The sequence below is a fragment of the Acomys russatus genome, chromosome 5 (assembly GCF_903995435.1).
Source record: "Acomys russatus chromosome 5, mAcoRus1.1, whole genome shotgun sequence".
In the NCBI taxonomy this organism is placed as follows: Eukaryota; Metazoa; Chordata; class Mammalia; order Rodentia; family Muridae; genus Acomys; species Acomys russatus.
The window spans coordinates 58282360-58308300 of record NC_067141.1 but is presented as its reverse complement, the minus strand read 5'-3'; the positions used below and the strand labels follow the sequence as shown (position 1 = coordinate 58308300).

At 37.3% G+C, this 25941-nt stretch overlaps 1 protein-coding gene across 1 annotated transcript in view; it reads right to left on the bottom strand.

Annotated features, from left to right (window-relative positions):
- Positions 1 to 6258: 6258 nt before the first annotated feature.
- Hells (helicase, lymphoid specific) overlaps positions 6259 to 25941 on the bottom strand; it is a 35932-nt gene continuing 16249 nt past the window's right edge. The window contains exons 11-22 of the mRNA XM_051146427.1: positions 23529 to 23725; positions 21342 to 21438; positions 19554 to 19715; positions 18776 to 18915; positions 18551 to 18689; positions 16790 to 16873; positions 16589 to 16708; positions 14833 to 14949; positions 14155 to 14314; positions 10913 to 11009; positions 10340 to 10416; positions 6259 to 6822 (exon numbers count right to left, since the gene is read on the bottom strand). Coding sequence (XP_051002384.1) covers positions 6728 to 6822; positions 10340 to 10416; positions 10913 to 11009; positions 14155 to 14314; positions 14833 to 14949; positions 16589 to 16708; positions 16790 to 16873; positions 18551 to 18689; positions 18776 to 18915; positions 19554 to 19715; positions 21342 to 21438; positions 23529 to 23725 — 1485 coding nt within the window. The 3' untranslated portion in view covers positions 6259 to 6727. The remainder of the gene's footprint in view (positions 6823 to 10339; positions 10417 to 10912; positions 11010 to 14154; positions 14315 to 14832; positions 14950 to 16588; positions 16709 to 16789; positions 16874 to 18550; positions 18690 to 18775; positions 18916 to 19553; positions 19716 to 21341; positions 21439 to 23528; positions 23726 to 25941) is intronic.

Below are 25941 nucleotides of genomic sequence, written 5' to 3'. Positions count from 1 at the left end.
GGACAGCCATGGCTACACAGACCAACCCTGTCTCAAAAGACAAAACAAAACAAAACAAAAAACAGTTCTTAGGTAATAAATGTGAACATGGGGAGATTTACTGGCCAAGCCATTCAGTGATAAGGAACTGTAGGCAGCAATGTGACACTAACCTACAGATGGTGATACCAGTCATAGTCTGTTACCATTGATTGTTATTCATGCAATTAATGCTAAGGGGTTTCCAAGGTAGCTAACGTAACTGGTGAGCAGTGATGTCTCCTGGCATAGTAGCATCTTATGAGGACAAGGGAGGCCATTTCTCCAGCAGGTAAACTACAGTAGAGAGCTCTGGCTTATTCCATCTAATTGTAAAGGTGCCTTGATAGACATGCTGAGCTTATAAAAAGTGATCTCACACCCCAGATTATGTGCAACTGCATATAGAGCTAAGTCTGTGAGAAGAGATAAATAGGAAACCTGCTATTTTTGTTGTGATAGAACATGAGAAAATAGGAACAACCTTTGCATGAGTTCTTGGACAATTTATGGACATTAACTTCCACACATTTAAGGGTTTTAACACTTTCCAAAGTGTTCTGTTCAAAAATGCTTCTATTTACAGTTTTCAAAATGTTGGCAACTAGATGTTTGTAAAATCCTGAAAACATGAATTGTTTTTAACTAAAGATAGCCCCAAGAAAGAGTATTCAATTTTGTGTGTCTGTGTAGATCTAGTAGGACCCAATGCTGGGACAGGTAGAGGTAGAGCCTACTAGCACAAGTGATCAATATAGTCATGATCAGATTCTTTTTTTGTTGGGGGTGAGCAAGGGGATTTATGTTGTAAATTTAATCTTTTTTTAAAAAGTCTCAGATATACTCAAACGATCTATTTTTCTTTTCCCCCCCAGCTACTAGAAGATAAGTTAATTTAACTATATATCCTTTAAATGTTTTTCTTTGAACTTTTCACATAGATATTAAAGTAATCACAGAAATTTCATGCACTATTTACATAAAGTACTTTTCTCGTGTTCACAAGTGCACATGGAGAACAGATGGCAACAACTTTGAGACAATTGTTAGAGTATTTTGACCATTTCATAACCAGATTTAATAATTAAATTTTTACACATATATACCTTGCACTAACCAATAGTGCCTCTAGAGCTCTATATATGCATATACTGTGGTTATTTTTTCTATTCTTCTAAAGAACCCTAACATAAATTGTGCTACCATAAGTGGTTGTGAAGAGAGAAAAAAACAGTATTAGAGAAACAATATAGTAAAATATTTACTATGATAAAATAAAATTCAGAAACAAGAACTAGATGGGTGGCTCAATGGATAAAAACATCTCACCAAGCCATTTGATACCCTGGGTTTGATCTCTGGAACTCATTAGAACTGGTTCTGGCAAATTATATTCTCTAACCTCTATGTAAGTCAGGCACTGTGTACATAACATCCCATCCTACAGGGATGGTCCTTAATCCAGAGGGCACACACCTGACCAGATTCATTAGGCCCCTCCTTGCCAAGCTCGCCTAGCCTTGAGCTCAGACCAGCTGCACCTGGAGTAGTTTTAGAACACCTTGGAAGAGACACTCTACAGGTTGCTGAGCTACCTGCTGGCTGTGTAGTATGCTTCGGCTTCACAGCCATGCTGGGGTGGGCTTTGGTGATGAGTTATCTCCTGTAAGTAACTCCAGTAAAATTCATTGGCTCATCAAACTGGACTTTGGTGGTATCAGTACTTGGTCTGTCATGGGCTCCCTATCTGGGATAATTAGACATGCATTATGTCTCCTAGGAGTTTTGTCACACAACATAATGGCACATATGTGGCCACAGACATACACACAAAAAATAATATGCAAAATATAAAACCCAAACAGATTACACACGAAAAATATGCAGTGATACCTGAGGTAAACAGCATGAAAGAGGAGTTAGTGAGATTGCTTGGAGAGAAAAGGTGCTTACTGCTAAAACTGATAACGTGAGTTTAATCCCAGGCCCCATATGGTGAAAGAGAAATGAGTCCTATATGCAGCCACATAACACAACCAGCCCCCTGGTACACAAAATAAGATATAATAAACTGAGAGAAAACAAATGTATAATATCGCTAACAAGAATACTCAAAAAGGTTTCTTGAAGACACAGTATATCAACAATATAATCTAACCATTTAATTCTAGTGAATTTATTTAATATAGAACTATGAAATATTTAACATAGATATTTCTCTAAAAGGAATACAAGTTAACAAATTAAGCAATTATAGATATTAAAGAGAACAATTTGTAAGGCAATAATCAAAAAATGTATATTATTTTCAAATACAAATGAGCACATTCACAAACTAATCATGTACTGGGCCAAAGAGAATATGTCTCATCTAACATTTAACACGCATGTGCAGTAGTACAAGCATGCAATGCCTGCACCTGATGGCAGGAAGTAGTTCAAAGTCATCCTTGGCTATAAAACAAATGTGAAGCCAGCCCAGGAGAGCTACAGGAGAGACCCTGTCACAAAAGCAAAAAACAAACAATTTTTTTAAAAAAAGGAAAAAAGTAAAAAATCATACAAAAATTGTTTTCTGTCAATAACGCAATATAGGTTAAAGCAACAAAAGACTTGGGTTAACATAAGAATTTAGGAAACATAAGTAACAGTGAAAATGTAACCAGCTAAGTTTATGAAAGGTCTGAGAGTAGAAAAAATAATATCTTTAAATACTTAAACAATAAAGGCTGGAAACTAAGTTATTTAGATCATGTAACATAGTTTAAACAAAAAAGATGAATACATGAAATAATAAAATATGATCAGAGGTACTAAAAAAAAAAACTGACTCTTCTTATATAGATTATATAGGCAAAACAACAGCCAAGGTTCATCAAATGAAAAACTAAGAAAATGAAAAACAAAGTAAGACTAGCAAAATTTAAACAAGATATACTTTATAGTAATCAGAACGGCCAAAATTAAAAAGGTTCTGAAACACTGACAAAGCTGTCAAAAGACAGGTATCGCTGGTGGAAGGTGGGAATTCACAGAAACTACGAAAAGCCACACAGCAAGGACATGAAGTGAAGAAGTAAATGCACGGCAAGCAATATGGGCAGGTCTTTACAGTACAATACCAAGAAAGAATAAACTATGCAATACGAGGTAGCACATCCTACACATCAGTTTCCAACCATGTGATTCCTATAACCATTCACATTATTAGAAATGAATGAAGAGCACCAGATAACGAATGATGTCTTTTACATCTGAGTCTGTGCACAATGCCCATGCATGATACCTGCAGGCCAACAGGGCATCATATCCTTTAAAACTGGAGTTGCTGTTGTGAGCTGTCATGAGTGCTGGGAATCCACACCTAGTCCTCTGGATGAGCAGCCACCGAACCGTATCTTCAGCTCCCAACCAGCGGTTAATTTTTATGATTGCATTGAATGACATTTAATACTTTAGAAAGTTTTCAAAACTTTATCTACAAGATCCACTAGTCATAACTTGTATCCTCTGTAAAACTACACTGTATACTTGTAATGAGAAAAGAGACTTAAAAAATAAAGTAGTGCAAATAAAAGCTTTACCCATACATTCTATTTACTAGACCCCTGCTCACATTTTAAAGGGTGGTACCCTAAGAGATCTAGATACAATCATATTGTACTTCTGAGAAGAGAGAAAATTTTATTTTGCAAAAAGTACTGCTTACACTTTAAACCTTAAACTGAGATTAGTTTCTGCAGTTTACAGATAAGGCATCTATAGTTAGTGGTTCATTGATTTCCCAAAGATCACTTAGAATCTGATTTCAGAACTGACTCTGGAACTTATGTTAACAATCACAAAATTAACTAGTTCTTCTAATACACTTTTCTGACTTACAAATCTATTAGGCCCAGAGTAACTGTTAACTCTGCTAAGCAAGCTGGGCATGGAACACACATGATCCTAGCTATTCAGACAAAGGCAAGGAGATATTAATGAGGACAACCTGAATAGCATTAAGAATCTGTGTCAAAATAAACTAAAGAAGTCTAGCGACAGACAAGTGCTTGCATAGCAGTTACTAGGCAGAGTTTAGATGCCTCCCAAGCGTTGTCACCTTTCGAGAAGATACCTTTGTTCAAGAAATGGAGATTAGCCAGGTGGTAGTGACACATGCCTTTAATCCCAGTACTGAGGAGGCAGAGGCAATGTATCTCTAAGACCAGGTAGCCAGCCTGAGCTACAGAGCAAGTTCCAGGGCAACAGGACTACATAGAGAAACCCTGTCTCAAAAAAAAAAAAAACAAAACAAAACAAAACAGAAAATATTGTTTGGAGGTGTGTAACAGCATAACAAAAAGTTTGAGTTTTACCAATGCTAAAACCATTCCTTGATAAACACATCATGGTGATATATTTGCTAATCATTAAGCAGCAAGCATTATATAGACCCTGTATTCTACATATATCTTCCACGCCTTCAAGATGAGCTTTATTAACTTCCTTATTATTAACTTTTGCTAATTGTTTATTATAAACATTTGTCCTTGAGTGTGATCACATTTAAAGCCCACATCCTCAAGGTACGAACTACTTTTCCTCTACTTCATAGAACAGATCATAACTATCACAGAAAACACAATATAGGTACCATAAAATACATGTTTTTGTGACTGTGTTTGTTTTATGAATAAATTTTCACTATGTAGACCAGGCTGACCTCAAACTCAAAGACCCACCTGCCTCTTCCTCTTTTCCACCTTATTTTTTCACATTTATTTTACTTACATTAGCATTTTGCTTTCAGGTCTGTCTGTACATAACATGCAAGCCTGGGGCTCACAGAGGTCAGGAGGGGGCATCAGACCCTCTGGGACTGGATTTAGGGTTGGGTGTAAGCTGCTGTGTCAGTGCTGGCAAGAACAAGGGCTCTTTAACCATTAAGCCACCTACTTCTCCAACCCTGTTTCTACTTTCTCAAGACGAAAAGAAGTAAGAAGAGAGGAAGGAGGTACTAAATAATGCTATTAGATATTCACATTTATAAGAATACTACAAAGGCTGGCAAGATGATTTAGTGGTGGTGGGGGGGTGGGGGGGGAGGCCTTGAGTATCTGAGTTCAATTTCCAGATTCCACAGGAAGGTGTAGAAAACATTGACTTCTGAAAGTTGTCCTTTGACCTCTGAACTCATGCCATGTCATGGCATACATGCACTCACACCTACAAAAATAATAAATTAAAAAGAAACTTTTTTTAAAGAACACTACAAAAGTTTGTATTAACTTTTAGGCAATTCACTGAGTTGTGGTTGTGATTAATTTTAAGCAGGAAAATTCTACATACTTCAATGCTGGTTGAACATTTTTACCTATTAAAAATATTTTTTTTAAAGTACCTACAGCTTAGTATATACCAGTCTCTTCTTTGGTCAAATACTTTCAAGTTTTTCTTCTGATCAAGTTCCATTATTCGTTTCATTTGAATACAGATATAACAATTTCCCACAGGATAATCAATAAATACACAGTTCAAGGGATAAAAAGACAGCTCAGTGGTTCAGAGTGCTTATTGCTCTTTCAGGGAGCCTGTGTGTTTCTCAGAACCAATTTCAGGTTTACAAGCTCCTATAACTCCAGCTCCAAGGGATCTAACAAGACCCATGCACACAAAAAAATTTTTAAAAGGAAATAAATAAATATATGGCTCATGGAACATATCCCCTCTCCTTAGTAGAATACACCCAGGATTTCTTCTTCACTGTCTTATAACCTTCCGTACAGGGTCTAGGTTGTTCCCTTTGTGGTGGTATGCTCCCTGAGGGTGGGTCCTGAGTTTCTTAGACATTCACTCTGGTTGTATATGCACTCCTTCTGCAAGTTCTCTTGGTTTCTTCATTCAACTTCCACTCTTGCTTTGCACAATGTACCACTCCCAAATTCTGTTTTGTTCTTTAATCAAGATCTTATAATTAATTCCTTCGAGCTTTTCTGCTGAAGTCTTTATATGACATCCTTACAAAAAAATGAAATCAAGCCGGGCGGTGGTGGCCTTTAATCCCAGCACAGGAGGCAGAGACAGATGGATCTCAAGGCCAGTCTGATCTACAAAGCAAGTCCAGGACAGTCAAGGCTACACAGAGAAACTGTCTTTTGGGGATGGGGGAAGAAAACCAGTTCAGACAATATGGTTGAATCCTAGTATCAATTAAGCCATATTATTTTAACTAAATTACTAGTTTCCTGACAAAATAATGTGATGAGATCATATTATAATAAACATTTATTTGGTAAGTCATCTTATTGACTCAAAAATCAAACAATTCACTTCAGCAATAAAAAGTACAATTTCAATCAATCTCCCCCTATCAAAAGCCTGCTCCATAACTGAAGTCCAAATCCCAGGAATTACATTACTAAAGCGGGTGGGGGAGACAAGTACTAAACTTCCACAGGAAGACTGATAAACTTGGCAATGGTTAAGTACATAGTAGACAAATTCAAAGTACTACCCAATCCCAAAAACTAACTGAAAATCTAAATTTAATAGGAATTTTATACTCAATAAAACTCAGAAAAGTATCACCTCACATATGCAATGCTAGTTACATTATGTAAACCTATATAATCCAAAAAGTAAAGTGAACAATATGAATTCCAAAGCCAATAGGCAAGTTACCAGAACAGATGCAAACAAAATATTTTAAAAGTCATTCAACTCCACTTTAAAACAAACATTCAGCACTGGAATCTTCAGAATTTTCTAGTATCTTGAATATCCCTGTTTTCTCTTTAATTGGTCTTGAGGCCTTCATTTGATCTAAGACAGAAATATTAAGACATTTTTAAAGACAAGAAACCAAGAAAAGAAAAATCATTAACAAATGTCCAATATGATGATGAGATCTAAGTCCTCTCTCTAAAATATAAAAACCCACTGAATTGTGGAATATTCTTTCCCTTCCCCATAGAGCTTACTGCCTTTGTTTCAGCTCCAATCAGCGGGAAACAATATGAAGCCTCATTTTGCTGGTCCAAATCAACGTATATACAGTTATAAGCATAATTCTAACCTAATTATTTTCTCCAAGTTTTTTTTTAAAGACAATCATGCTTAGTTTGAAGCTAAGAGAGAGACTGCTTAGTGACTAAGAGCTTTTGTTGCTCTTGCAGAGTTCTAGCACCCACAGTTCACAACCATCGCAACTCTTGTTCCAGATGGCCTCTGCAGGAACGAGGTACACACCTGCCACAGACATACACGCAGGCAAAACACTCATACACATAACATAAAAGAAACCTAAAAAACTTTTTTTTTCTTTTTTTGGTTTGAGACAGGGTTTCTCTGTGTTACCTTGAAAAATAACTTTTTTTTTAAGCGAAGACATGAAAAAACTAAGCTTTAAGCTTAGAACCAGTGCAAATCTGTTTATGTGCCATATGTCTCCCAGAATTATTTAGCACTAATTTAACAAAATCTGATTTTTCCATAGTGAGCTCTATACTTTATGTGTGCCATAGATGTACACATGCATATTTGTGTCCCTGTGTGCACAAACCTGAGAACAAGTCAAGACCAGGAGGAAATCAGGCACCCTCTCTCTCACTCTTCCCTCTATTCCCCTGAAACAGGGTCTATAACTGAAGCTGGAACTAATGGGAGTCCAACAATGCTGAACAAGTCATGGTCTCTACCCTTCCCCTAGCCTCTCATAAAGAAAGTTACAAGTGAATGTGCAATCGTGCCCAGCTTTTCACAGGTTCCGAGTATTTCAACTCAGGTTCCTATTCTTTGGCAGCAAGTGTTCTTTCCTGCTAAATCACCTCCCCAGTCTTATGAGCTCTGTATTTTATTATTCAGGATTCTTTTCCAGCAGGGCATTGTGTCATTTACCTGTAACCCCATCTTTGTTTTTGATAGCAATTTCAATTATTTTGTTTGTTTGTTTGTTTGAGACAGGGTTTCTCTGTGTAGCCTTGGCTGTCCTGGACTCACTTTGTAGACCAGGCTGGCCTCGAACTCATATCAATCTGCCTGCCTCTCTGTTTTGTTTTGAGAGAAAGTTTCCTTGTGTAGTCTTGGCTGTGCTAAAACTAGTTCTATAGACAAAGCTGGCCTTGAACTCAGCGATCCACTTGCCTCTTCCTCCCTAGTACTTGGGTTAAAGGCATGTACCACCACCTACACCACCACCTGTCTTTGCAATTTCAATTCTTATTTCAGGCGTCTAGTCTATTATCTTATGGTAGTTAGAATTTCCTTCTACACTGTTAAACTGACAATATTACCTTGGTTAGGCCTGAGTTCAGAAGTATCTACCCAAATGGGTGTTTAGTAACACCTTCAATTGAGCTCACATTCTCTAAAAAACAAACTCAACTAGATAACAAACCTAAAATAAGCTAGAAAATTCTTAGAAGAATTTTTGCAAATATTACTTACACACAACTCCAAACTTCTGACACACAGACCTTATATAACTTAATCACAGTTAAAACTGGACCTGATGGGCAAAGGCTTATAATCCCAGCACTAAGCAGAGGCAGAGAGAAGGACCACAGTAAGTTCAAGAGCAATCTGGTCTATAAAGCCAGAGCCTGTCTTAAAAAAGGAAGGGCTGGGGGTGATTTGAGGCAATGGTTCAAAAGCTATTCAACTTTGAAGATCTGAGTTTAGATCCCTGGAACCCATACAAAACAAGTCATAGCAACAAGAGTACCCACCCACGTGTAAGCCGCACGCCCCTAATGAAATGGGAAGCAAGACAGGCTGCTCCTGGCCTGCCAGCCTGGCATACCAGCTGTGAGCAGTAAGAGAACCTGTCCCAAATAAGGCAGGTGAGGACTGGCACTCAAAGTTGTCTTGACCTCCAAATGGGTGCCTTGGCACACAAACATGTCCACACTCATACACATGGACACAAGAATTAAAAAAGAAAACAAAAAGAGAAGGCTGGAGAGATGGCTCAGCAGTTAAGGGCACTGGCTGTTCTTCCAGAGGTCCTTTGTTCAAGTTCAAGCACTCATATGGTGGCTCATAACCATCTATAATAGAATCTGATGCTTTCTTCTGTCAGAAGCATATTCATATACATAAATAAGTCTAGAAGAGAAGGGACAGGGGTGGGCGGGGGGGAGGAGAGAGCGAGAGGAGAAAAAAAGGAAAGAAAAACTTCCAGGCTCAATAGTTATGAGAGGAGCCAGGATACTGGCTCAATTCTCAATAACCACATGGTGGCTCACAAATGTGTCTCTCTAACTCCAGTTCCAAAGAATCCAAGACTCCTTTCTGCCCTCTGTGGGTACCTGGCATGCAGCTGGTATACAGACACAGATGTAAAAAAAATCCATACGTGTGTGTGTGTGTGTGTGTAGATTTGTATTGTGAAAGACGAAAAGAATGTAAGACCAAAGGTGGTGGATAACTACAAGAAAACATGAACTCATACCGGTTCTAACAGCATATGGATACCTGTGCAAGTCTAAACCATACCAAATCTCAGCATGGAGATAGAAAGTTGGGGACACAATCCCACATCTACCCACAAAGTAGGGCAACTGCTTGTACTGGAAGAGGGGCAAACAGATTAAGAGTATAGTCCCTGATTAAGTTAATCAAAAGAACACATTTGGGCAGCATCAACTAGTCTTGAAGACTTTAAGAAGACAGACAAAAGAATGCACAATAGGGTAGGTGGGGAAGGGAAAGTTGATCTGGGAAGAGTTGAGAGAGGGAACATGGATGATCAAAAGAGGCTTTACAAATCTCAAAGAACAGAAATAGAAGAAAAAGGGCCTGAATCTGATTAACCTTAGTTCACTAAAAATAAAGACCCAGATACGCTATGCTTTCTGGCATAACGACAAAACACTGTTCATGGCTGAGATACAGAACAATGAGCACTCTTAAGTTACAGACCATTTTATAGCATCAAACACAACTTTGATACGGTTTTAAAACTGGGGGAAAAAATGCCAGGCATGGTTGCGCACACCCGTGATCCCAGCACTCTGGAAGCAGAGAGATCTTTGTGAGTTTGAAGCCAGCCTGGTCTACGAAGCAAGTCCAGGACAGCCAAAGCTACACAGAGAAACCCTGTCTCAAAAACAAAGGTGAGTAACTGGGAAAACCTGAATGAAGTAGATAATAGATGAAATTACATTGTTAGTGCAATATTCTAAAGAACAATACTGACATAAATGCTCAGTTTAACACGGTTATCCATAATGTCACGACAGATGTCCAACATAAGGACACAGGACTTACTCAATGTTGTGAACCATTATGGCCTTATCTACTACACCAGGACGTCATCACAAACGGGGCAAATACTCACCAATGAGATCATTCCGATCTAACAACAGCTCTAGATCTTCATCACTGATGACCTTCTCTCTGGATCCTTTGACTTCCCTGTAAAAGCCACATGCACACCCATAAGAACACACAAAGAACTACATGTCACTCTCTTCTAAAATAAGTACCTCACAGACTGGAGAGGCAGCCTAGAGATTAATGCACTAGTTGTTCTTCCCAAGGCCCTGAGGTCCATTCTCAGTACCCACCATGCAGCCCACAACTGTCTATACTTAACTCCAGTTGTGGGAAGTTCAATGCCCTCTTCTTGCTTCTGTAGGCACAAGGCCTGCACATGGCACAGACATGTAGGCAAAACATCCATATACATTAAAAAAATAAGCAAATAAATTCTGGGATGACAAAATGGCTCAGTGGGTAAAGGTGCCTGCCTGATAACCTGAGCTAAATCCCCAGGACTCACAGGGCAGAAGGATAGAGCCAACAATTGCAAGGGATCCTGTGATTTCCTACAGGTACAGTGGCACAAGCATACAGACACTCAGTCTTTTATTACATTATTAAACGTAATAAATAAATTTAAATTTTTTACCTTTCATAATCTCTAGATTTTAATAATTCCATTAATTCCTTTGGATCTAAGAAATTCTTAGACTGACTTAACCCAGACTGACCACCTTTGAAATGATCTGGGGAGATAAAGAAAACAAACAGAAAGAAATCAACAAATTCATAATAAAATTTCTTTGAAAACCATAATAGATTATAAATCATAAACCATAATATATTATAAATCATAAACAACGGTTAAAATTTGAAGGAAAATTTAACATTTACTGACTTATTTTGGATATAGGAATCCATTGTGTCATTTCATTGGCCTATAACTTTTTCTTTTTTTGCTTTTATTTTTCTTTTTTTTTGGTTTTTCGAGACAGGGTCTCTCTGTGTAGCCTTGGCTGTCCTGGACTCACTTTGTAGACCAGGCTGACCTCGAACTCACAGCGATCCACCAGCCTGTGCCTCCCGAGTATTGGAATTAAAGGTGTGCGCCACCACCACCCGGCTTAGCCTATAACTTTTAAATGAAAATTCTTGGATCTTGCTGGAAGTATAAAGTCGTATGGTCATTTGGCAAAGCCTTGATATTTACTGACAGATAAGCACATCACCCCTGTTAAGAACAAATAGAGGCAACATAGGAACAATGACTTAATTAGCTTGTTCATAATAAACACCATCTGGGAACATTTCAGACGTCCACCAACAGAAAAGTAAATGACCTACTGAGGAAAACAAAATTCCTCTAACATAAAGATATAGATGAATAGCAAAATATATTAAATAAAAGTAAATAGAAAAAAACACATAAACAGCTTAATAGTTAAAAAAAATTAATCTGACAAAAAACAAAGTATCACGTGTCAGAGAAGCATGGGAAATGACTAGAAAGGGTACAAGGAAACTTTCTGGGCCTGTATATTTGTCACAATCATTAAATTGCATAATTAAGATTTACATATTTCTGTTTGAATGATATCCCTGGGAGGTCTGCCCTTTTCTGGGAAAAAAGCGGGGGTAAACTGTGGTAATAATGTAGTATGAGAGAATTTTTAAATTTTTTGTTGCAAATTAAATTGGTTTCCTTTTTTAATGTTATTTATCTTATGTATGAGTGCTCTGTTTTCATGCACAACAGAAGAGGGAATCAGATTGCATTAAAGATGGTTGTGAGGTACTATGTAGTTGCTGGGAATTGATTTTTAAAAACATATTTTAATGTATATATTATATCTCAGTAAGCCTATATTTTAATATTCCTCAATATTTTCAAATAGCATGAGAATACATAATCATGAATAAAATTTATATAAACTAAAACTATAGCCAATATTTCAGCAAATTATAATTTTATCAAATTTCTTAGGTAACACAGGTAAAATATTTGTGAAAGACAAGGCTCATCTTACTCTGAAATATTTACGTACAACTTATATTTTCCACTAGGTAAATTAATTCTGTCTCAAATCTAACCTATTTTTCCCTCAAAACCAGGTAAAGAACAATGACAGGCTGACGATCTGGATTCAATGCCTGGAACCCATGTGAAGGCAGGGAGAGATCCAATTCACTAATAATGAATAGGAAGTTAAAAATTAAGCCAGACACCATAAAGAACTGTGTGTGGGCAGAAGAGTATTATAAAATCAGTAAGAAGCTGAGCACAGTGGCACAAGCCTGGAATCCCAGTACTCAGGGAGAAAGAGGCAGATGGATCCCTGTGAGTCGGAGACCAGCCTGGTCTAAAAGGAGTCTAGGTCATCCAAGGCTACACAAAGAAGCCCTGTCTCAGCCAGGCAATGGTGGTGCACACCTTTAATCCCAGCACTCGGGGTGGGGGTGGGAGGGGTGGGGGTAGGGGGTGGGGGGTGGCAGAGGCAGGTGGATCCCTGTGAGTTTAAGGCCAGCTTGGTCTACAAAGTGAATCCAGGACAGCCCGGGGCACACACGGAGAAACCCTGCCTCGAAAAACCAAAACCAAGCAACCAACCAGTGTGTCAAAATACTAAGCTAAGAAACAAAGAAAAAACAAAAACCATAAAATCAGTAACAATTGATTTTAGACATTATTTTTAAGATCATGCTTCCCTCATTTTTCTAGACTTAGAAAAACAATTTCAACTTTTCTTCCGGTAGCCAATGAGCTCCCTAATCAAGTAAAATTTTATGTAAAAAGGAACTATCACAAGAAATCTGAGTAAATAGGACATGAAACTCCTCACTCATTTTCCTCCTTCAAAGAATCCACTTAACAATAGCATTAGCATTTAATATTTAGTATATGGAGAACAACTAGAAATATATAATAGCATTATGTTAAGTTTTATATGACAGATGTGGGGACATTATACCCCAACTGTCATTATCCTTGAACCTTTCCTTCAGCCTCTCTGTAGTTGTCTCATCAGAGGGGTTCTCTGTAGTTGTCTAATCAGTGGGGTTCTCTGTAGTTGTCTAATCAGTGGGGTTCTCTGTAGTTGTCTAATCAGTGGGGTTCTCTGTAGTTGTCTAATCAGTGGGGTTCTCTGTAGTTGTCTAATCAGTGGGGCTCTCTGTAGTTGTCTAATCAGTGGGGTTCTCTGTAGTTGGCTAATCAGTGGGGTTCTCTGTAGTTGTCTAATCAGTGGGGTTCTCTGTAGTTGTCTAATCAGTGGGGCTCTCTGTAGTTGTCTAATCAGTGGGGTTCTTTCTGTCCATGGACAACAATGCTTGTTGTTAGCTCCACACTGCCTCCTACTGCAAATTTAAATCCTATCACAACAAGCTGTACTAATTTGTTTTAGAAAGTACAAAAATGGGCCAGTGGTGGTGGCACATGCTTTTAATTCCACCACTTGGAAGGCAGAGTCAGGCAGATCTCTGAGGACAAAGCCAGCCTAGTATACAGAGTAAGTTCCAGGAAAGCCAAGGCTATACAGAGAAACCATCTTGAGGGGAAGAAAAAAAAACTTAAAAAAAAAAATTACACAAGTGGAAATTTGACACATAAAATGGACAACTGAAGCACAAAATTAGCTTGAGGCAATCATTTACAGGGCTGTAGAGACGGCTCAGGTTTAGTGCACTGGCCGCGTTTACAGGGGACCTGGGTTCAATTCCCAACACCCACATGGAGGCTCACAACCCTCAGTTACTTCAGGTCAAAATGAGCCAATATTTTCTGGCCTCCCTGAGGCTTGCACAAGGGGGACAGACATGAATACAGGCAATACACTCATACTTAAAAAACAACTAAATAAATATATCATTTTAAGCAAGTTAAAAATCATTTACTTTTATGGATGATCAACTTCTCCAACTTTCTTTTAGCAGCTGCTCTTTCCACAATTTTCTGATCAATAGTATTTGCTGTTACAAGGCGATAAACAACAACTGGCTTTGTCTGACCAATTCTATGGCATCTATCTTGGGCCTGGAGATCAGACTGAGGATTCTTAAAAGTTAAAAACAAAAGTACAGTTAGCAGAATTGTGTTAAAATTAAACTTAAAAAAAAAAAAATGGTAAAAGAATAATCATGTACATTATCTAGTGAGAAATTTTTTAATGGTTCTTAGATGTACTTTAACTTCCAGAATGGCTGTATAAATTACAACTCACACATGACAGTAAAATTTTCTACATAAAGCTCTCACAGGGGCCAGTGAGATGGCTCAGCCTGACCACCTTTTTTATTCCCAGGATCCAGATGGAGAAAAGCATCTCCTGCAGTGTCCTCTACCTCTATTTGTCACTCACATACACATATATACACCCCCATACACACTAAATGAAATAAGTATAGTTTAAAATAATTTAAACTGAAAATATCTTGAGGTTTTACCAGCAGAAAACATGATAAATTCCTATCTGCAAATAGTCACTTTTCAAAATAGATGGGTGAAACTTCAATATTACATAACAAAGAATAAAAATTTCAGATGATACAGTCAGCAATTGCTATACTTCTTACCCAATCACTGTCATAAATGATAACAGTATCTGCTGCAGTCAAATTAATGCCTAGGCCACCAGCTCGTGTACTCACTAAGAAAAGAAAAACATCTGGTTCCATGTTGAAATTGTATATCTAAAAGCAAAAGAAACATACACATCAAAAATTAAAAAGAAAAACTTGAACCATGAGTGTAGGGCATTACTTTTAAGTATCACTGTTAAAGTCTTCCTAACAGACCTAGGAAAGAATTATATTAGAAAATAAAACCTCTGCTTGTATAAACTGTTTTCAAGCATTTACAGTATTTACAGGATGTATTTATTTTGTTAAAGGTATGTATCACACCCAATATCAAAAAAAGACAAAAGTGGTTAAAAAGACAGCTTGGTCAGTAAACTAAGTGCCTGCACACAAGCAAAAGGATCTGAGTTCAGATCCCTGGCACCTTTGAAAAGACCTAAGAAAAGGTTGGTCACTAATGACAGAGTTGGTGGAAGAAATGAAAATGGAGCTCACTAGACAGACAGCCTAGCTAATGAGTTCTAGGTTCGGTGACATAACCTGTCTCTTAGAGCTGATGGAGAGCAATGGAAGGAGACATTTAATGTCTTCCTCACCTCAGTGCACCATTATGTACAACCCACACAGCAAACACAAGATCCCCCACACCCCCTTAATGAAAGTAGTATAAGAAATGAAATGGGTTGCCTGACTAGGAAGAAGCACACACTTTCTGGCCTGGTGGTAATTCTGATCTCATTAGCAGTATGTAACAAATTTTCCATATGACTGTCAAAAATATATATTTTATTTGCTTTGTAAGTAACTCCTCCCCCAAAAGTCAATGACGAATATATAATCTAATGCACCCAGAGGACAGATAGTCACGTCGGTAGTTCACACTTGTAATCCCAGCACTTGGAGGCTAAGCCAAGAGAGTTGTAAGTCTGAGCTACACTCTGTCTCAAAGCTCTCCAGGAAAATATAGCGCAACTGTGTCTCACAAAGACAAAACATGCCAGCAAAACAGCTCAGTGGGTAAATGCTCTTGTCTCTAAGCTTGACACCTGAGTTCAATCCCTATAACCCACATGATGATAAGAGCAAATATTAACTTCAAGTTGTCCCTTGACTTCCACGCAAGTGGTAGGCCGTGTACATTCCCAGTCACATAAGAACACACTAATAAGGTAATGCTTAGAAAATAGAGCCTGGGGATAGCGTAATGGGCTTGAGTGCTTACTGCTTCTGTTCCCAGAGACTCTATCCCCTCTTCTAGCCTGCACAGGGAACAGGCATTTGTGTGGCACACAATACACATAGGAACAGTAACAGTGAAAGGTCCTGGGTGGAATCATAGTAGCCAACTAGGAAATCCTACTAACTGCCACATGCTTAAATATTTTGTGATTACAAAGTTGAAAACTGGGATAAAATCAGAAAACAATGTCCCATTATCCTATTATTCTTACAGTAGTGGCTAAGTAAGCGGGCTATTATTGTAAGCAAGACTATGTTAGAAGACTACATTTGCAAGGGTGAAAGTGGGAGGGAGGGAGGAACAAGAGAATACAAGTAATGGGATAACAACTGAGATGTAATCTGAATAAATTAATAAAAAAAAAGACTACATTTACAAACATGAGACTCAAAACTAAGATCTGTTAATACAAAATCAAAGTCCTTGATTGATTCTACTCCAAGGATTTTAGCCATATTATTTCAAAGATGAAATAGAAGTTTAAAAAAAAAAAAAAAGGTATGGGCTTACATTTTTTTCTCTTTCTGAATAAGACATGGACCCATCAAGTCTGCTAAAGGTGAAGTTTCTAAGATGACAATAGTCCATCAATATGTCCAACATGCTTGTCATTTGTGAAAATACCAGCACCTAAAATGTAAATACATCTTAATATCTATACCACTCATGAGAAACTAAATGGTTAAAATTCTAACTAATTAGAAGTACTACCTTGTGACCTCTTTTTTTAAGTTCTGGCAGCATTCGATCCAAAATTAAGAACTTCCCAGAATTTGTTACCAATTCTTCATCAATCTTAAAAGCAGACAAGAGAAACAAAGAAAAATCATTACTATAATTGCCAGTCATTTGCTATTTTAACAGTTCAATTTTCTTTTCTGGTTTTTTGTTTTTCTTCTTCTTCTTTTTTTTCCTTTTCTGGTTTTTAATCTCTGATCTGCCTGCCTCTATCTCCCAATAGGAAAACTGGAATAAAAGGCATGTGTAATCAAACTCAGACTTTAATAGTTCAATTTCTAATGATAAGTCATTCATTATTCAATCTTTTTAGGTTGAAATAGTTACTTTTCAAGAAGACTTAAAAAAAAAAACAGTAATTGACACTAAAAAACTAAGTATAATTATGAACTTATCCATAAAACATGATTTACATTTCCTACAATTCTCTCAAAACCTTTGTATAGCCACATGTGGTAGCATAAGTCTGCAATCCAAACATTTAGGAGGCAGAGACAGAAGGGCCAGTCTCAGTTATATAAAAGGATTGGGACAAGCCTGGGCTAAAAAACAAATAAAAGTTTAAGGCTGAAGTGATGGTTCAGTGGTTGAGAAGGCTTAATGCTCTTGCAGAGGACCAAGGTTCATTTTCCCAGCACCCACATGGCAACTCACAAGCCTTAATTCCAGTTCCAGGTATCAGGACACTTAAGACCGAACACGCATAAGGCACACTCATGGTGCAAATACATACACGCAGGCAAACATTCATACTTACAAAATAAAAGAGAATGCCTAGCACTTTGGAAGCAGAGGCAGGCAGAACTCTGTGAGTTAGAAATCAGCCTGGTCTACAGAGCCAGTTCTAAGAACTACACACAGAGAAAACTTGCCTTGAGAAAAAAAAAAAATCCTACTTTAGCCAGTGGTGGTGGCACACATCTTTAGTCCCAGCACTCAAGAGTGAGCTCCAGGACAGCCCCCCACACACAATCCAAAAAGAAAAAAAATATTAAAACCCCAAATATTAAAACATTGTTGGGTACAGTTCAGTAAAATGTGCACAAAAATTACAATCAGAATGCTTAATAATTACAAACACAAACTTATCAACAACCTAATGATTAAGGCTAAAGCAGCATTTTTAGCTTGATGATCTGATGTTATCAGCAGAATCCACATAAAGGTGGAAAACCACGCCAAGCTGACTTTTCACATACATGCTGCAGCAATATGCACTATACACATACACACATGCACACATAAACAGTAAGAAGTAATAATAGGAAAGCTAGCTTAGTAGTTGAGAGAATTTGTATTCTTATAGGGGGTCAGCATTCAGCTCCTAGTACCTGCCAGGATGCCATAACCACCAGAATGTCCAGTACCCAGAGGTCCTGATCTCCTCTGGCATCCTTAGGCACTGTGATCACATATGCACAAACCCACATAGACACACATGCATACACACATAACTAAAAAAGAAGCATAAGCCAAGAGTGGCGGCACATGCCTTGAATCCCAGCACTTACAGGCAGAGACAGGCCAATCTCTGTAAATTTTAGGCCAGCCTAGTATAAAAAGTGAGTTGCAGGCTACACAGTGAGATGCTATATCAAAGAAGGCAAAAAAAAAAAAACTAAATAAATTAATAAACAAAATGACTATTTAGTTTACTCTATCAAACAAAATATTTTTGCCTCAATATAAAAAAGCTGTAGAAAATAAAACATAAAATTATAGCTGATATTGTACCTTAAACTCTTGTGTGACAGGATCTATAGGGTATTCAATCAGATACGGATGATTGCAGCACTTACGAAGTAACATCATTATATTCTGCAGCTTCAGATTGACTTCAGATTCTATAGGGATATTAACTTCCACAACAGTCCTACCAAAAATACAGCATGTGTGTAAAGTTTGAGAAATGCAACAAATACAATTTAAACATCTAACATCTAACCTTTACATCCTTACCTTTCTCTCTTTACCTCTGGCTGTATTTGACTTATTAGTTTCTCTAATTCACTAGGGAACTGATCTAGTTCGCTGTAATTTATTGATTTTCTACTTCGCCGTTTTGGTCTTCCAGTAGGACTTAGCTCAACTGTTTCCTTCTAAAAAGAATACATAAAAACTCTGTTGAAGCCGGGCAGTGGTGGTACATGCCTAAGAGGCAGAGGCAGGTCAATCTGAGTTTGAGGACAGACTAGCCTACAGAGTGAGTTCCAGGACAGACGGGGCTATACAGAGAAATCCTGTCTTGAAAAATAAAAGCAAACAAAGAAACATACAAAAACTGTGATGAACTTCTAAATATGAAATATATTATTGTGTACATGTGATTTTAGAACAGTGACTCTCAAAGATCCTGTGGCTATAAAAACGGACTTCTAAGGGTGGTGGGAGTGAGTGGGACATAGGATCTGGTCAAAGTGCATGATACACTTGAATGAAAATGTCTTATGAAACCCATTACCACATATAATGAATATTCTGATTTGTTTTTGTAGTATAAAGGCCCATTAAACCCAGGCTGTTGCACACATAGATGTGCAAGTTTTAAGCACGTATTTTTCAATGACCACATAACAAACAATACACAGAAGATCACTTAATAGTTTAGGAGGATGTAGGTAACAGAAAGTATCTTCTACTTTGGTCCTTACTACCCACAAAGTTTTGAAAACAGGTGAGGAGACAGTCATTAAATTGTATGTCATCCCATCAATAGTTATTTCAAACCCACAATTACCTCACAAGATCCAAACATGTTTGCAATTGTGCGGTTCACAATCGCCGTATAGAAGATCTCCTGCTTGTTGCAAAGTGGTGCATAAACCACCACTTCTCGCTTAGGGGGCACTTCAAGAGCAACGTCAGACTTCAGTCTCCTCAGCAGGAAAGGAGTTAAAATCTACAGGTTAAGCATGAGCAAATGAGCATTAATCATTCCTAGTTTTTTCCTGGAGAATAAACAGCCACTCTACACGGTCTTTATCCTTTCTTTAAAGGATAAAACTAAAGTATCTCCTTGCAATTTCCCCATACCAGACCAGCACTTGGTAACTTAAAAACGCATATACCCCAGAGAAACCATTACAAGTTTACACAAATATCTGGATGGGTTGCACGTGCCTTTAATTTTAGCACTCCAGTGGCAGAGGCAGGTAGATCTGAGTTAGAAGCCAACATGGTCTACAAAAAAACCTTGTCTCTGGGAGGAATGGGGAAGGCTTACACAAATATGTTGAGAAAATATTTACAACAAATAGGCCAGTAAGTTACTTCCTACATATACTATGAACCACTGAGAAATAGATACTAAAACAAGTCATTTAAGAAATAACTACAACAGATCTGTAGACAAGTGAGTATCTCAAATCTTTAGTGTGTGTGCTAATGAGATTAAGCCCAGGATGTTTGGGAGTTTGGTTTGGTTTGGTTTGGTTTGGTTTTTTTGAGGCAGGATTTCTCTGTGTAATAGCCCTAGCTGCATTTTTAACCTTTTTTCAACTCTGATGATAGAAATTTTTCTAACCTTCAAAAATGTGTATGCAAAATCAACTGGCTTCCCCATGTAATTTTTGAGAATATATAAATTCTTTCTGGAGAGCAATTGCCTGTGTTTGCAAGGCCTTATGTAATTTGCTGGGGGGAAAAAATGGCTCAGTGGCAGAGTGATTGTCTGTGACACACTAGCAAAATAAAGATGAAAGGTGATCTAAAAATATAGGTGAAAGAGTCAATGGAAACTTTTAAAACTCTTTAATCCAGAAGTTCCTCCAAGGAAAATAGGAAACAGGCAAAGATTTAAGTACAATATAAATTTATTTATAATGCAGGAAAATTGGTATAAAAGGCATGTATAACTAATTATAGAGGGAAGGTCAACAGGATACTAAAGAATAATTAAAATTCCATGTGCCTGCACAGCACTCCAGATGCAGGAAAATCTGTCAGTTCAAGGTTACCCTGTCTCTATAGCCATGGCTACATAGTGAGATCCTGTCTTAAAAAAAAAAAAAAAAAAAAAAAATCAATCATAAAATAAATGAAATTTAATAGGCTAAATAATCTCACATAAAAAAGTTTATTCTTTTTTTGTTTTGGTTTGGTTTTTGGTTTTCAAGACAGGTTTTCTCTGTGTACCCCTGGCTGTCCTGGACATGCCTTGTAGGCCAGGCTGGCCTCAAACTCACAGAGATCTGCTTGCCCTGCCTCCCCAAATGCTGGGATTACAAGTGTGCAGCACCATGCCTGGCTCAAGCACAGTAAAAATAATTTCCATAATGAAGAATTGTTTACTTCACAAAATCTGTATTTACACAAAACCGGTGTATGCATATGCTTACACAGTGAAAGCGAACATAAGGATACACAACACAACAAGCATACTGTAGGATGATAGCTTGAAAAAGAAGGATTATTATATTTTTTACATTTAGGGTGGCTCATTTTTCAAGTCTCTACTACAAAGGTTAAGTCTCCAGAATGCCTTATGTATAAGAAGAAAATGAGCATAATAGGAAGGGTTCAGCACCTGGTGCAGCATATGTAAAACATTCTGTTCTCTTTCTTTAGCTATAATATCTTCAGCGGTTTCAGAAAGACTAGTAATGTCAAACCAAGACTCAAAGCTGAAAAAGAAAAATAATTTACAAGTTAACCTATCACACGAATTCAATTGTACTAACATGATACATGTTTATATCATATTTTCTTATATCATACAGGGTCTCATTTAGGCCAGGCTGACTCAAGTTCACTGTATAGCCAAGACTGACCATGAACTCCTGTTATTCTTGACCTTCCCCATGCCCGAGTGCTGATATTACAAGCACATGTCACTATAACAGCATCAATCAATTTCATATTAATTTGTGATTACAAAGTAGGAACATTGTTCTAACAAGTATGGGCAATTTTTAAAAATAAAATCAAAACCTGCATTCAAATAAGAAATGATTATTCTGAAATCTAAAGAGGGTATTTTTACTAAACGAGACACAATCATATATAAGTCAAATATGGTATATGGTATGCTTTTTAAAATTTTTGTTCAATTAATTTTATACTGGTAAGATGAAACCAGGGCTTAAAGTATACTAAACAGGAACTCTCTTTCACTAGTCTATATCTCCAGTCCAAAGCAAAAATTTTATGAAGCACCCATGATGCTCTTTTTGAAGATCAAAGCTGAATGATCTCTTGTTACCTGTATGTGCATGAGTAGGTGTGATGCTAAAGCTGGAACCCAGGACCCTCCTGAATAAAAGCCTAATGCCATATCGAATATACCCTGAGCCCTTGGGTTTGGGGAACAGTGTCTGCTATGCACGCTACAGACTTAAGCTGACTTTCAACTCTTGATCCTCCTTCCTCAGCACACGGATAACAGACGTATTAGCACATATACAGCCAAAGTTTTTAAGTTCAATATAATTATAACACTAAACTGGAAAGGGACATACTATATATTTTTACTTCTTCTGCAGGTGAAAGAAGGGGACATGCAAATAGTAATGTAATAGACCATATAATCTCAAATTCAGACCGCTTGATGAGTGGTTTAAAATGAGATTTTCAACTAGTACCCTAAAACTCATGGGTCTTCATAATTTTATCCTTTAAAAAAGTTTGCACAATCAGTCTTAAAATGAATTCTTAAAATAAAACACCCAAGTTTCCGATAGTCAGTTAGCTTTCTTTCCTCACTAATGCCATAAGAATAAATCAGTATTTTGTCCTCAGGCTTTTGCTGTATTTCACATTAACTCTTTTTACTAATATAATCTTTTTCTATCCTGAAGATACTATTTTCTGAAAGATTCTGAAAATATAATTTTAAATTCAAATAATACCAACTATAAAAGTATTAGGTTGAAGTTGGGAATTTTAACTTTTCTCTGGTGCTAGCCATTATTTTCTAACAACTCCTAAGCAGGTTTCCTTCTATGAGACAAAGAATGTGTAAGCTGCCGGGCTATTCTGTGAAATGGAATTATCAACATGAAAGTGTTTTAGAAAGCTAAGACGCCATATGATCTCATGAGTATTTAAAAGCTCATGTTTTACTTTGACTGTTTTTCTTTAGTGAAAATATATTAAGCTTTTTTAAAAAATGTACATTTATTTCTTTGGGGAAGGAGTGCACATGTGCCACAACACAGGAAGGAAGGTAGAACAGCACACTGCAGAAGCCACTGCCTCCTTTCACTGGTGCAGGCTTTTAGGACTGAATTCAGGCCATCAGCTTTGGCAGCCTATACCTGCTGAGCCACCTTCCCAACTCTAAGGGATCATTTTTGTTTTCTTTTAATCAATCTGAGTATGCCCTAAGTCTTCATCATCTCTTGCATATACTCTGTCAAAAGTAGAACACATAATATATAGCACAAAAAACTACTAAAATGTCATTTAAGTTCAGCTATCAAAAAGAAATGAATCATGGGCTGGAGAGATGGCTCAGAGGTTAAGAGCACTGAACTGCTCTTTCAGAGGTCCTGAGTTCAATTCCCAGGAACCACATGGTGGCTCATAACCATCTATAATGTGATCTAATGTCCTTTTCTGGCCTGCAGGCAGAACACTGTATACAAAATAAATAAATAAATCTTTAAAAAAAATAGAAAGAAAGAAAGAAAGAAAGAAAGAAATGAATGTTTCAGCTAAGAACACAGATGTTTAAGGTTTAAAGAGACAGAAAACAAGTAACTGCCTTACCTACCTTTTCAAGTCATCAAATACATCTGGCAACAAAAAGTTTAGCAATGACCAAAGTTCTGATAAATTGTTTTGCAAGGGAGTACCAGTCAAAAGAAGTTTGTTATCAGCATTGAACCGTTTTAACTCCCTGATTAGCCGGCACTTCATATTCTTAATCCTGTGTCCTTCATCTACTATTAAGTATTTCCAATAGCAATGCTAGAAAATGAATTAAGGAAAGAAATTTTAAGAGTCAATCTCATTAATTTTTTCCTAGAAATACTTTAACCATAAAACTTCTCTTAAAAGGGACTTTGGATTAAATGTCATTTTACTATCTACCGGGATTACTCTTTCTCCTGGTGTAATAAAGATAATTAAATTCATAAGCCTGGTATGTTATATTCCTAGAGTACAGGTCACTGGAAATCCTCAATATCATATATCAATATTTTCACTCATTCTAAAGTTAAAGCCATCTTTAGCTTGTCCTTTAGTGTTTCCCCCACGTGACATTAGTTCCTGGAAAACTGGTAGCAAAATAATAGTAATAATGAAGGAAAAAAGAAATCTTCCATTAGTTACATGTACTCTAACATTTGGTTTTATTACTTATTATTTATTTATTTTACTTAGTGTATCATTATGTATCCCTGGCTGGCTTGGATCTCAGAGAACCTTTGTCTCCTGAGTGCTAAGGTTAAAGGCATAAAACACCAAGACCAGCTTGCTCCAGAATTTTAACTTGCTCCAGAATTTTAAAACATTTTAAAATTTTCATTTTGAGAGACTAACATATAAAAGTGATATTCTTTTTAATTTGGTAACTTTCCTCAATTTTCTTCACTGATTTTAGATGTGTCTTATCGTCAGAAACAAAATTTAATATTTTAAAACCACCATATATGCTTATAAAGTCATAAAAACTATTCTCATTTACTACTTGTCCTTTCTCTTTTGTTGACAAAGCAAATAAAAATCTACCTAAACTATTTTGTTACAATATATAAATATGCATAATTTCTTTCAATCAATCAATTCCTTCCCCCCCCCCACCCCCCTCCTCTCTCCTCTCTCTCTTTTGTTTGTTTGGTTTTGGTTTTTTGTTTTGTTTTTCAAGACAGGGTTTCTCTGTCCTGGACTTGCTTTGTATACCAGGCTGGCCTCAAACTCACAGCGATCCGCCAGCCTGTCTCCCTGAATGCTGGGGTTACAGGTGTGCACCATCATTCCCAGCCATAATTTCCATCTGGAAGCAGAAACATCAAACTGTAAAGCCAAGATATCCTTGACACCATTAGCTAAAAATATATCCAAAAGGAGAAGAGATGGCTTAAATGGTTAAGAGCACCTGTTCCTCTGCCAAAAGATCTGGGTTAGAATCCTACCACTCACATGGAGAATTCAATGCTCTCTTCTGACGTCAGGGGGCACTAGGCACACAAGGCACAGACATATATTCAGACAAAATGTCCATATACATTTTTAAAAAGTTAAGATTAGCTAATTGGATAAAAAATACAAAATTATATGGTAAGTTCCTAACAGAATGAAAGTATTACTACTTACTAAATGTTAACAACTAGAAAGGGGTCGGGCGTGGTGGCACATGCCTTTAATCCCAGCACTTGGGAGGCAGAGGCTGGTGGATCGCTGTGAGTTCGAGGCCAGCCTGGTCTACAAAGTGAGTCCAGGACAGCCAGGGCTACACAGAGAAACCCTGTCTCGAAACAAAAAAAAAAACAAAAAAATCCAAAAAACTAGAAAGTGGCCTGCTTTTCTGGTAACACAGAAAGACAAATAATCTGAATAATCTCCCACTACAAAACTTCCAACATAAAGAGCATCATAAAATACAAAACAGCCTTTGTACATGAGTAAGTGAAAGGCAAGACAAAAGCCAAGGGAAATGCGATGAGACATGAAAACTTAGGCAGTAAGTAAGCACTAACGCCTTTGCTGTCATTAACAGCAGCCTCAGAACCTCAGGCCCAACACCCACCACTAACCCTGGCAATGATTCAGTAGCTCAGTGGGCAAGAGTATTTTCAGTTATCAAAAGGAATTGACAAGGAAGATTCACTGACAATATAGGCCAGGTAAAGAGGAAAAAACATAAGTCTTCAGGTTACACAGTTAAATAAGAAGTTACAAAACAGAATGTAGTCTGATTTGGGTATAAATTATGCCTGTTATTTCGACAGCAGCTACTTAGCACAAAAGAATTCTCATGTAGAATTACAAGTATTTCATATATTACTTCTTGAGGCAAGGTCTCAATATGTAGTGTTGGCTAGCTTTGTGGACCAAGCTGGCCTCAAACTCAGAGATCTGCCTATCTCTGCCTATAAATAACTGTGATTAAAGGCATGTGCCACCAAGCTCAGCCATATGCTACCTTCTTCTATAAATATGTCTGCTGTAAAGGAAAGGCT